This window comes from Geospiza fortis, unplaced genomic scaffold, assembly GCF_000277835.1.
Source record: "Geospiza fortis unplaced genomic scaffold, GeoFor_1.0 scaffold85, whole genome shotgun sequence".
In the NCBI taxonomy this organism is placed as follows: Eukaryota; Metazoa; Chordata; class Aves; order Passeriformes; family Thraupidae; genus Geospiza; species Geospiza fortis.
The window spans coordinates 1,674,198-1,687,529 of record NW_005054358.1 but is presented as its reverse complement, the minus strand read 5'-3'; the positions used below and the strand labels follow the sequence as shown (position 1 = coordinate 1,687,529).

Genomic DNA, 13,332 nt, shown 5'->3' with positions numbered 1-13,332 from the left:
GCGCTTGTCCGACACCAGCGAGAGCCTGGCGGGGCTCCGCTCCACCCGAGCCCACATCGACCGCACCATCGCCGAGATGGACCTGGCCTCCGGGGAGGTACTGCCAGCGAGGGACATCGCCTTGTGCAGCTTTCCCGTGAGGGGAGGAGAAGAGACGGCACTGATCTCTGACAGGGACAGGGCCCGAGGGAATCACTGAGTCAGAATAACCTGAGGTGGACAAGGATCCCCCAGCCCAGCCCCTGTCCCTGCCCAGCCCCCCCACAACCCCACCCTGGGCATCCCTGGCAGCGCTGGCCAAAGGCTCCTGGAGCTCTGGCAGCCTCGGGGCCGTGCCCATTCCCTGGGCAGCCTGGGCAGTGCCAGCACCCTCTGGGGGAAGAACCTTGCCCTGAGCTCCAGCCTAATGGTGTGTCAGGGGAGGTGGGGATATATATATATGTGTGTGTGTGTGTGTATGTATGAATGTGTCTGTATGTATGTGTCTGTATTTACCTGAAGGTCGGTTGGGAGCACCTGCACCTCGACGAACCACCACTGCTCCCTGGAGCCAAAACAGCTTCCCAGGCCCGGGATGCAGCTCTGGCACACAGACCCCATCATAAGAGGGTTGGGTTGGGGGTTGTTTTGGTGCTGCTTGGGCGTGGGCAAAGTTTATTGTCCAAATACATTAAAAATGGCTTTTGGAACAGACCCCTAAAAATTACCATCTCAGACCCATGGTTTGGGGGAAAGGAGGAAACCAGAGACATGACACTGACCCACAATCCTACTAATTCAGGCAGAAAACAATGGTGCTGATGGAGTTGTTGGCTGCCACTCTTCCAGCCCAATATTTAGTGTAGTTTCTTTCATCTTTAATGGAACAATGTCATTAAAAGAGTCAAATTGTTGGGGCAGTAAAGGGTGGGCAGGAGGCAAACAGCACAAGGGCTGTCACTGTCATTTTGGTTCCTGAGACAGCTCTACCCATTCCCCTGTGTGTGTTACTGCCAGGCAGGGACTGCTTGATCCCCACAGACAGGGCCACAGCTGAAGTCACTTCTGTATTACACACCAACAGCTTTTATTTCTTTAAAAAAGGATCTTCCCAGCCTCTTTTCAGATAAGTGACAATATTCCTTCTCATGGTGACCAGGCAGAGTTTGTGTCAGGAACACCTTTTAGCTGCTGCCTAAATTTTCCTCCCATTTGCATTTTGAATGTGACCAACTACTGTGTCAGCTCCTCTTCCTCTCCCAAAGTCAGTGCTTTCCCCTGGCAATCACTTTTCAGATGAAGCTGGAGATGTTTCCTCGACCTCCTTCAAGACCTGATGGTTTGAAGTGAAAGGGGAAACCTACATAAAAATTTAAAAGTTTAAAAACTGTTGTAAGGTACACAAACAGCCCCTTTAAAAAGGAAGCTTACCTGAGATGCAAGTCACACCCCCAGCCTTCAGATGAATTCCTGTTTATTGAAATGAACTGACACCCACAGGAGGTAGAAAGAGGTGGTGAGGAGGAGATGCTGGTGTCCTACAGACAGAAAGTAACAGACTTCCTTTCCTGGTTTGTCACTCCTTGCCTTCTGCCAGCCCTACAGGATTTCACCTTCCTCCAGCACCTCGTCCTGTGGGGCACTCCCTCAGCTTCTCTCTGATCACTTGGTGATTTCCACAAATTCACAGGAACATAAATAATTTTTGGGACTATAACCATCACATTTGGTTACAATTGTCCACTGTGTTAAAATTTTTAACTGGTGAGGTGGACAGGCAGCAAGGTCTCCTAAATATGTTGGAGCTTAGAGCACAGGAAGCAGGGATGTTAGATTATGTACACAGTGAGCTGAAAATAGGAGAAAATTAATAACAGATCTAGTCTGACATGAGGTCACTGTAGATTTGAGTTAGTCTTGAAGCCAGAAACCCAAAATGTGCAGTTTTAATAGTGGAAGAGTTGAAACTGACCTCAATTTAATTTAATTAAATTTAATACGGACCTAAAATTTAATACTGACCCAATTTAATACTGACCTAAAAAGCTCAGGTACCAAATCTCCCTTAAAAAAACCCAGCCAACCAACCTAAACCCCCAGTCTGCTTCAGGAAGTTCTCCGCCTCATGTTCCAAGGCAGACAAATTGTTTAAGGTCTTTCATATTCAGAATATGAACACAAACCAGAGAAATCCTCCCACAGATATTCCCACACAGACAGGACAATAAATCACCAGGAATTAGAGGCTGAAGGGCTGATAGCCCCTCTTGCTGCAAGGCAGATCAGCTGAATTGGAAGGGAATTCATAAGAGAAACAGTTTATGTAAAAATAAGCTATTTTTATTTCTTTCCCAGATACTGGACAATTCTCAGACATTGCTAGATGTCCTGAAGAAGGAAATGAGGGATCTTGGTAAAATCATTGATCCACAAAACACTTCATTAGGACAACGAATACGTCGACAAAAGCGTTCCTAAACTTCTTCAGCCTGGAATGTCCTGTTGGCCAGAGAGAGCTGCTTTGTGGTCCAAGGATGCCACCCTTAATAAAAGCCCTTGCCTTGCAGAAGTGAATTTACCTTCCAGATGTGCTTTGGTATTAGTCAGAAACCCACTAAAGCAGATCCTCCAATGCTACAGAGCAGGGTAGGCATTTATACAAAAATACCCTTCATTTTGAGCCCAGCCACGCTGTGGCACATCCCAGGAGGTGCCCCAGCAGTGATGCTCCTGCCCTCAGGACTGCCCTCAGCCTGCTCTGCCTGGAGGCAGCTGGAGGAGCTGGGCAGGGATTAGAGGGGAAGCTGGGAAGTGCAGAGGAGTGCAGAATCACAGCTCCAAGGTGCAGCAGGATCACCAGGAGATGGAGGAGAGTCAGCAGCACCCCCACAGCCCCAAGCTGTGCTGCCCCCAGGGCTGCAGGCACAGTGTTAACTCACACAGAACCAGAGCAGTGTTTGAGCTGCAGGACAGTGTTGGCTTTAGCATTCCTCATGGATCCATAGGAGAACTAAGCCTGGGCTAGTTCAGACCCCTTGTTCCTAACTTGAGTAGAAAGCAGCTTTGCTTTACCTCCTGCAGTTTTGCAAGAAACAGAGCTGCCTTAAACTCTCCTGGGCATTTCTGCAGGGAGAGATGCTCACTGGGACCTTTTTTGATAGAAGAAGCTGTGCTGAAAACTCACCCCTTAAATCCAGCAGTCTCACATCTTCCCTCATTCTACACCAGTCTCAGCACCTTATTGTGAAGTATTTTATTAATGGGAGAAGCCTCAACACATGGAACTCCATGGTCCTTGTCATGTCCCAGGCAGGTGCACTGCAGACACATCCTGCTCCTGGCAAGTCACACAGGCAGCAGATCTCAAATTAGCTTGGAATGGACAAGGAGGTGCAAAATGTTTCTTTGTGGCCCCCCAGCCAACATCTAAAACTACTGAGTAGCTCTTTATTTTTTTTTTTCATTATCTTTCCAAAAGTATTTAGGCACCCAGGACAGAAGGGAACAGCTACAAGTAGGTATGTCCTAACATTTAATCCTGTGTTTTTCAGTAGGACAACCTTCCCTTGCTGCTCCAACAGACATCAAACCAAGTGCAAGGTATGCAGAGCATTTTCAGTTCACAGGGCAGTGTCACTTGAGCAGACATTCACAATCTAGAATAGACAAACCAGTAACCATCAAATTTAATCAAAGATAGCAGCCTGTTCCTTTGGATCACACCCCACTCATTCCATAAAGCCCAAAGAGGCCGGATCTGTTCTCACCACATCTCTTTTAATCCCAAAGTACAAATCACATTAGCAGCACTGCTCCATCTGTTCCAGAGTGCAATTTTGACCCTGAGTTTACAGTAGTAGAAAACTTGAATGGAAGATTCTAGCAGATTCCTTTGCATATTGGCTGCAATAAACAATTATAATAGAACTATAAAAATCCTAGAAAAAACAAAAAATAACCCACATTCCTTGTTCAAGTTCTGCAGAAGAATGGAGTGAAACTTCCCTCCTGTGCTTTGACTAGAAGAGCAGAGCAAGTGTGGCTTGAAGGAAGCAACCAAGAGAGATCAATCAGGTTTGGAACAAAGCAACAAGAGGAGCTGGCAATCTGGAGTACAACCAGCAACTCCCAGAGACTGGATACCAGAGTTGGGAAGGACAGACCAAAGCTATGGCCAATGTTTGGGAATCTTCAAGAGGCTGGAGGCAGTCTGGACATTTCTCTACTAACTGGTGCAAAAATAACATCTAAAGCTAAAGGCATTCATTGCTCTTCCCATCCCTCCCTCAGGGTGTTCAGTGAACTCCACAAGCATGTAACTGGCACATGAATTCCATGATGTTTCAGTGAAACCAGAGCTGGAAACATGCCAAGGACAAACCACGAACCTCCAGTGGTTTTCCAAACTGACACCCAATGTGTCAAATCACAGCCACGCTGTGAACCCACCTAACTGCCCAGTGCCCCACTCCAGAGCCATCCTCCACTGGGGAGAAGGGTTGCAAAAGCTGTCCAGACCCTGCACAGTGCCTGGACTCAGACAAGCACTGAGAAAAATCCGCATCCATCCCGGCATTACAGATGTCCTTCCCACACTTGCCTAACCGGCAGCTGATCTTGAACAAGGAACATGCAAGGCCACAGGCAGAATAAATCATACGCCTAGATGCAGTAATTCGGTCCCAAAATCCAGTGCAAATATTCTCCGGAGATGCCCGAGAGCACGTGGTCCATCCACCCTTGGCAGCAGGGTCTTAAATAAGGGCGGTTCCCGTGCGGGCAGCGCTGCTGCAGCACCGCGGGGCAGCCTCAGAAATAGAGCGCGGGCTCGCTGCTGAAATCCGACACACCGCCCTTCTCCGCCGGGGTGAGCTGCGGGCAGAGCACAGGACATCGCGGTCAGAGCGGGCCAGAGGAGCCCCCTCAGCCCCGGATGGTGCCTTGGCACCCTGCCTGGGCTAACTGGGTGTGTTTGGTTAGTGCTCCCCTCCAAACGTGCCCCGGAGTGTCAGAACGTCCTGCAATGGTTTGGGTTGGAAGGGGTCTTAAAACCCACCTTGTTCCAACCTCCTGCCAGGGGCAGGGACACCTTCCACTATCCCAGGTCACTCCAAGGCCCGTCCAGCCTGGCCTCGGGACACTTCCAGGGATACAGGGAAGCCACTCTAAGCCAAGGCTTCACCACCATCACAGGGAACAATTTCTTCCCAATATCTAATCTAAATCTCTTTTAGTTTAAAACCGTTCCCCCTTGTCCCATCACCTGCCCATGTAACAAAAAAGAAAAAAAAGAAAAAAAAATCTCTGTTTTTTATAAGCCCTCTTTAGGCAATGGAAGGGGCTCTGAGATCTCCCTGAAACCTCCTCCAGGTGAGCACCCCCAGCTCTCCCAGCCTGGCTCCAGGCCTTGGAGCATCTCCATGGCCTCCACTGGACTTGTTCCAGCAGATCCATGTCTTTCCTGTGCTGAGCAGAGTGTGCCAGCTGCCTCGAGTCTCCTTCACACAGCCAGGGAGGGGCAGTGGGACGGTGTGATGGTCCCTTTGGGAGCAGTGACACAGCTCCCTGGGCAGGAACACAAACACAGGTGTGCAGGGAAAGGCACATCCTGTCCCATCCACTGCCTGGAACAACCCCCACCCCACAGGGGAGCACAAGACTTGGTTATTTATAGCCTCACCATGACTTGGTTCCCCTGGGAATCAGCTTCCTTTGGGAGGGATCCCTCTGCAGCAGGACCCTCGTACTTCTGCTCCTGCCACTCGCTGAACTTCACGGAGTGCTTTGGGGTGTAGCTGGATAAATCTGCTGGAAGGACAAAGATAAGGTAAATATTCCTCACCACCCCAAAAAGAAGTGGGACAGGATCCCAGCAGGGACAGCCTGGAAGCTGCCCATCTGCAGCTCCCCGTTGACCTCCACTAGCATTTCCATCCATGTGGAATCCCTTAAGGGGCTGTGGGAAATGTGGGCACAGTGCCCACACAGTGCCTCACTCACCTGAGTTAGGTGTACTGGGATGCAAAGTGCTGTTTGGGCGTGGAATATGAAAGGTTCGAGATTTCTCCTCCATTTCAGAAGCATGTCCTTCCTCCTCCTCATCCTCTTCTGCCAGGGAGCTCTCTGAGGGGTACTCAAACATCGTCTGCAAACTTGTCTCATTGAAAGAGATCTTCATCTGGGCAAGAGCAAAGAAGAATTATCAGGGAGAAGCACAAGAACTGACTGATCCCCACGCTGGCTCTGGCACAAGCCAGGGCTGCCCCCTGGTTTAAAGCAGCCACTGCAGACCCCCAGTCCCTCCCCAAGTGCCTTGGTGGATCTCTTGCCACACTGAGGGAAGCTCCAAAGGCAGAGCCAAATGGATGGGATGGAGACAGGAGGCCCAGGGGACTGGGGCACCTCTGTGCCCTCTGCCAGCACCTCACACTGACACCCAGCAGGAGCTGCCACCATGTCTCCCACAGGACAGACAAGCAGGAAAGCACCCTCATGTTGGAAAGGTGACATTGCTAATTCCTGGCAACTCCTTTGTGTATCCAAGCTCCAAGAAACAGGAATATCCATGATCAGGACTCCAGTCCTAGGAGGACATTCTGGCAAAGAGCTAATTAAGCTACACTAAACAGGGCTTAAAACCAGAAGTGAAAAGAAGGAAGCAGCTAAAGGAGAGATGGTAACAGGTGGTAGCAAACAGGGAAAATACTGGGCAAGGGGGAGGCCTTAAAGGTTCTGGTTTGAAACCAGTTTTATCCAGTATTGTCACTAATGACCTTTCCACCAAAACTGGGAGACTGAGAAATGAAAGTGACGCAAACACACGAGTTCATCAAGGGCTAACTGGAATTTTATGGCCATGAAGAAAACTGGAGAGCAAAACCACTAAAAATGGAATCAAGTTTAAGAGCAACCTTTGCCCTAAGAGAAGTTCACCACCTGTGAATAACTGAGGAAGAAAATTTGGGATTGGCTGCAGGACTGTAATCATCATTAGGATGCTGCTTAAATAAACCAGGAATGAAGGAAGACATTTCTGCTGGAAACAGGGACTGCCCAGCTCTCTCCTTTCTGTGCAAATGTGCTCATCCAAGCTGAAAAGGAAAGCTGAGGGAGGGGTTTGTTCCCCTGCAGCCCTGCCTGTCCCAATCATTGCCTTCCACTGTGCTCCAGGGATCTGCTTACAGGTCACCTCAACAGCTGCACAGGAGATTCATTGGCAAAAACTTCACACCAGCAAAAGTGAAGGTGGAGAAAAAGCATAACAGCTCTTTGTAAGTACTCCAGAAAATAACCACCAAGGAGCACAGAACTGCTGATGCCAGCACACATCAGACAAATGAGGATAAGCTTGCCAGGAATAAGTTCATGCCAAAAGTAGGGAAGTATTTAGCCAACACAGATCAAGGTTCAGGAGCAGCTGTCTAAAAGCTTGTTGTGATCCCTTTACTTCTAAATATCATTAAAATTCAGCTAATAGGGTTATGAACAGAATGGAAAGGACATGGCAACTTGTGACAGGTGGCAGGAGCCCAATGGTTCTGGTCTCTCCAGATGCTGTGCAATGACAGGCCAGGGGCAAGTGCAGCACATTTATCCCATGGTTCTGTCATACAGAAAATCCCCAGAGGGAAGTGGCACCTGGCCCCAAGCACCAATAGTGCCCAGGTGCACCCATTCCCTGTCACAGCAGTGGAAGGAGCACTGGAGTGGCATTATCAGGGGCTGCCAAAGTCACACCTAGATGTCCCCAAGGGCCAGAGCTGCCAGCAGGTCACAGTGCCACCTGTGCTGCCCATGCACAGGATCCCTGGAGCTCTGAAGGGACCAGAGCAGGACAGGGAGCATTTCACTGCTGCTTTTCAGCAAAGCAGCAAGGGAGCTTTGCTTGAATCTGGGTACCAGAGGGAGGAGCTGCAGCTCCTCCACACTGCCAAGCACAGCTGGAGCTGGAGCTGGAGCTACTCTGCCCCAGGGCAGGATGGACCTGGGACACAGGCTGGCTCCTTCCCCTGCCCCCAGGAGAAGGCAGGATGGAAACTGCATGGAGGGAACCAGCTGCCTTTCCCCATTCCCTGCCCCAGCTACCCCAAATGACACAGAGGGGAGAAGAGTGATTCTATTTCAGAGAAAAGGGACTGGAATGAAATGGTGCTGAAGCTGAGAGCATCCCAGTTGCTGCTCCCTGGATTTCCCATCCCTGCTGCTGACCTAGATGCTCCCTGATCCGAGCCAGGCTGTCACTGCTCACAATGTGGTGTCTGTCCTGTGGGGATGAGCCATGCTGCCAGGCACAAAGGCCAGCAGGGTGGAGGTGCCCAGGGCTCCTGGAAGCCCAGGAGCTACCCCAGAACCAGAAACTGCACGGAGGCCACTTAGCAGTGCTGCCAATGGCACTGAGGGGCAAGAAATACTTGGCTAAACACAGAAAACAAAGCACACAGGAGAGATATGCCCTGGGGTTAAGAATTTAAGCTTGGGAGATGGAACTAAATGTTCTTGGTTTTCTGCTATCCGGAGGAAATCTCTAAGAAAAATGACTTTGAGTCCAGTTTGGGCCAAAGGTGCACACAGTGCTGGAGGAGAAAAGAGCCTCAGCAGGGAGCAAAACCAGAGAGTAGAACGGAGCAGAAACAGCCTGGAGACACCCACATCCCACACAGAACCCAGAGACAACACCAAACGCAGCAGCTCCCACTCTCCACAGCCAACTCAAGCAGGAGGCAAGGCTGGAGCCCCTGACACAGAGCAACCAGCCAGCCCTGGCACCCAGAGCACAGCTGGGGCCAACCTGCAAGGCTCACACAGGCAGGGGTGTGTGGCACGGGGGCACCGTGGCACAAGTTCCCCCAGAGCACACCGAGCTGCCCTGTGGCAATGCCAGCCCCTGCTCCCAGAGCCTGCACCAGGCAGAGCCCCAGGGTGCTGCAATAAAGCCCTGGGCACACCCAGGCAGAGCAAACACGAGGCACAGCCAGGCACTGGCACGGATGGACCCTGGGGCACCCAGTCAGCCCTGCCCATGGGGAGAGAGCCCAAACCCTGCTGTGGCAGCACCTGAGCTCCCCTCTCCAAGCACAAAAAGCTTTCAGGGAAGCACAAAGCAGCTCTGCTTGACCCAACAGAACAGAGAGGGTGAAGCATTCAGGCAAAACCAGGGAACACAGGGGCAGAGAAATGCTCTGAGTGGCTACAGAGCACAGCTGAGTGCTGTGTGCAAGGAACACAGGCAGCCTGAGCCCCAGGAACCAGCCAAAAAGGAAAACCAAGAGCCCAGTCATGGCACAGACAACAGGTTTGCACAGCCAGCAGTGCCTTGCCAGACCACAGGGACATTTATGGGAGCACAAAAGGCAACAGGGGACGTTTCTTTAGAAGAAAAGCGTGTCCCAGCAGAGCCAAGCTCACTGGAGCCCAGCCAGAGGCTCTGCTCAGCCTGTCTCAGCACTGCTTCCCCTGCCTCTGCCCCAGCAGCAGCTGCCAGCTGTGGCAAGGAAGAATTTTGCACCCTTCAGCTGTGGATGTTTGCAGGGATTTGTCACTCTTTGCTCAGCTGGAGGCTTCACCCACAGCTGTGTCACAAACCAAGGGTCCAACCCAAACCCATATATACATATATATATAAATTTATATATAACTACTCTGCTCAGCAATCAGACACACTGGAAAGAGTAAATCAGGCTTTTCAGGAAATATTGTGCTGTTCAATCAATAGGTTCTTGTTGCCATAGCAAAAATCATTTATTTATTTGCTAGGATTTGAACTAGTAATGAGTAATATCCAGGAAAGAGAAGCCAGGGTAAACACTGCCCAACAAAGCATAAATCTGAGTAGTCATGCAGATCTCATTTAGAAAAGGGAAGTCAACCTTGTGTCAGGCTGTCAGGACTCAGGCTGCACCCAGACCAGCCACCAAAGACCCCCCAAATACAGAGATTTATTAAAAACAAAAATAACCAATTTATAGAACCCAACCTACAACATGAGCAATGACAGTCAGCAGCCACCTCACCTCCAAAAGGGAGAGGAGAAAGTCTGCAAGGCAGTATAAATGACAGAGCAAAGACCCAACAGCTTCTCATGCACCAGGGACCTCTCTGGAAGTCTCCAGGGGTTATCCTGCATCCTCAGCTCCAGAAGGAATCTCCTTACTGTGGCTTTTCCCTTCTCTACCCATTATTACATTTGCTGCTTGGCTGATGAACCAAAGTAGGGTGTTTACACTTTTTAAACTGAAACCTCTTTGACAATCCAAATCCTCACCTTGTAACAGCCAGAAAAAAGTAACTGATCTAGGCATTAAATGAATAAAATCATCCTATAATTCTATTCCAGCAGGGAGAGTCTGAGTCAGCATTTGCTCCCCATCACACCAGCCCAGAACAGGGGGGCTGAGAAGGACTGAGCCCCTCTCCTCTCCCTGTGAGTGGTTCCCATGTCCCAAACCCAGAGCTCCAGCCAGAATTGCCATCCCTGCTCTGTCCTTGAGGAGTAGGATGGGATGGTGAGTGCTGAAGCACAAGCTGGGCTCCATCCCTGCCCTGTGCCACCCCACAGCACCTCCAGCACATCCCAACCCAGCAAGTGCCTCACCAGTTCTAAAGAGCTGGGCAGCACTGAGGGATCAAGACCTGTTCTCTTCATGTGCTGATTCTCCTGTCATCATCCTCTGGCCTCAATAATTCCCAAGTGACAAATCCAGGGACTGCACTGACTCCCAGGACATGCAGGGGCTGCCGGGTGTGATTTAAAGCAGCTTTTCACACCTGGTCTCCTACAGGATCACAGAATACCCTGAGCTGGGAGGGACTGAAGGGATCCCCCAGCCCAGCCCCTGTCCCTGCCCAGCCCCCCCACAACCCCACCCTGTCCATCCCTGGCAGCGCTGTCCAAAGGCTCCTGGAGCTCTGGCAGCCTCGGGGCCGTGCCCATTCCCTGGGCAGCCTGGGCAGTGCCAGCACCCTCTGGGGGAAGAACCTTGCCCTGAGCTCAGCCTGAGCTGCCCTGGCCCAGCCCCAGCTGTGCCCTGGCTCCTGTCCCTGGTCACCACAGACAAGAGATGTCTGTGTCTCTGTGTCACAAGATCAGTGTCTGTCTCTCCTCTTCCCCCACAAGGAAGTTGCCTCCTCTCAGCAGCACAGGAGGGCTTGGCTGGTGTCTGCAGGAAAGGTGGATGATCCAGCATGAACACAAAGCAGGGGTTGACATCTTTGAGAGATCAAGCACAGACAAAACGAGTGTTCTGAAGAACCTTGTGCTCCTGTGCCACCTCACATCGAGGAACATTTGCTGCTGCACTGGTTGGCTAAAGATTGGGTCAAGGAGGCACAAGACACCACCTGATACCTGAAACTGCAGCCAGCTGGGAGTGTCAGCAAGGCTGTGCACACAGAGCATCCCAGGGAGGGCTGCAGAGAGCTCCTGAGCAGGGCAGCAAAGCTCCTCGAGCTCCAAACCCATGGGGCTGGTGGGTGGAGGCTCAGGACCTGTACAAAGAGGAGGTTCTGACACAGAACAACCTCTAGCTGCCACAGACAGAGAGGGAAGGTCTCTGCACAGACAAAACTGCTTGTGAGACTGGAAACAGGGTAGAGGCAGAGATTTTATAGTGGACAAAGATCCCCAAGGGGTTTAACCTGCTCTTCCCATCTGACCAGTCCCACAGAGCAGCAGATTTAGTAAAAGGAGAAAGAAAAGCAGTTCATAAACTCCAAACATCTGCAGAGACCCTCAGTTTTTTCACAGCAGCCTGTAGTCAATGATCTAGACAGCTCCCATGAAAAGAAACTTTTAGATAAAAGATTTCTGGGGAAATGAGCCAATTTTTTGGAGTTAGCAATGAGCTTGTGTATGTGTCTGTGCTTGTCCTGAAAACACAGTCATGTGTAAGCCCAAATTGTTGAATAACTCCAGGCACAGACTGTGTGGGCAGCCTGAAATAGTACCCTGGGGACTGCAGAATCACCAGCACATCACCAAGGCATTTGCTATCATTCAGAAGATAAGAAGCCTTTGTGCCTCTAAAGCCTTTCCCTGACACAGAATAAAGGGTTTTTCCCTGACAAGTATCCCTAGGAACAGAGGAGCTCAAGGCCTGGTTCCTATATCAGATTAACCCTGTACTGCTATGGCTGAAGCACTCTAAGTATGCCCAGAAAACTGCAGATGGCAGCTCAGAAATGTACTTTTCTGTATAAGAAGAAGAGTTTTGGGGAACTGGAACTGTGACACCACAGAATCATTTGATCATGCTTTTCCAAGAAGTGTTTCCTGAGAGTAACACTGACTTTTGCCCAGCCATTAACTGCACCTCGGTGAGTTACTGAGTAGAGCTAACAGCACTAAAGATTTACAGCAGGAGCACGTCAGGGAAGCCCTGTGTGGCTGGCAAAGGAGACATTTCCTTCAGGATCACATCCCAGCTCCCAAGCCACAAGGCAAAACAAGAAAGTCTCCATTTACAAGGCAACCCACAAAGCCAGCTCTGTGTAATCAATATGCTGAAGCACATGGCAGATAGGAGCAATGCATGGAGATTCGAAATATTAAACTCCTTGTGCAAGACACGGGCAAGTTTCAAATTCCTGATGCGAGGTGACAGAGTAGGGACAGCCCCCAGAGCATGTGGGGCAGGTGGCTTGGTTAACTCTTCCCTTTGCTGTGCAGGACAAGGGGAGATTGCAGTGCCCACACAAGCACAGCTGGAGCCCCAGTGTGCCAGGGCACAGAGCAGCCATTCACCCTGGGAGCCCTTTATTCCTCCTCACATCTGCAGGCAGAAGAGCCAGAGCCATCCACAGCTTAACAAGCGATTCAAAAATTACTTACTTGGCCCCTAAGAACCGGACAAATCTCCCTACTTGAATGAAACAAATCTCATCTGAATGCACAAAGGGAGCAGGATAAGCAAGGTACAATTAGTGTCAAGACTTGATGTTCTTATAAAAACCACACAGAGCTCCCCAACAGCCCAGGATTTCACAGGCAGCTCTGAGCAGCCTATTTGTAGCCACAACGAGGTGCAGTGATGAAGCTGCCACCCATAAACATTTCTGTGCAACACAGACTGCCCAGAGCAGCTCACAAAAATACCTGGGTTTGGTGCTGGAATGGGACCCATGGAGCATCATTCCATGGAAACAGAGAGAGGCTGGGAGCAGAATTACTTCCCACCCTGTCAGGGAGCTCATTCAGGACCAAAGGCTCCCATGATGTGAACAGTATAACCTACATAACAGAGTTCATGTCTCTCTTGCCCTTGCTCTCTCTTTTAACATGCACAAGGAACTTCCTTGATGAGAAGCAAGTGCAGCAGGTTCACCAGGAGCCTCAGGGATGTGCCCTCAGAGCTGCAT

General features: G+C 50.4%; 1 protein-coding gene and 1 long non-coding RNA gene across 2 annotated transcripts in view; one reads left to right on the top strand and one right to left on the bottom strand.

Annotated features, from left to right (window-relative positions):
• On the top strand, window positions 1-2,553 carry LOC115948195. Its single transcript, XR_004082046.1, has 2 exons — window positions 1-97; window positions 2,335-2,553. It is a non-coding gene; the product is annotated as an uncharacterized LOC115948195 (long non-coding RNA).
• A 2,190-nt stretch (window positions 2,554-4,743) lies between these two features.
• Window positions 4,744-13,332, bottom strand: part of TPRN (taperin) — a 21,827-nt gene continuing 13,238 nt past the window's right edge. The window contains exons 4-6 of the mRNA XM_014308130.2: window positions 5,980-6,157; window positions 5,660-5,787; window positions 4,744-4,851 (exon numbers count right to left, since the gene is read on the bottom strand). Of these exons, the coding sequence (XP_014163605.1) occupies window positions 4,789-4,851; window positions 5,660-5,787; window positions 5,980-6,157 (369 nt within the window). The 3' untranslated portion in view covers window positions 4,744-4,788. The remainder of the gene's footprint in view (window positions 4,852-5,659; window positions 5,788-5,979; window positions 6,158-13,332) is intronic.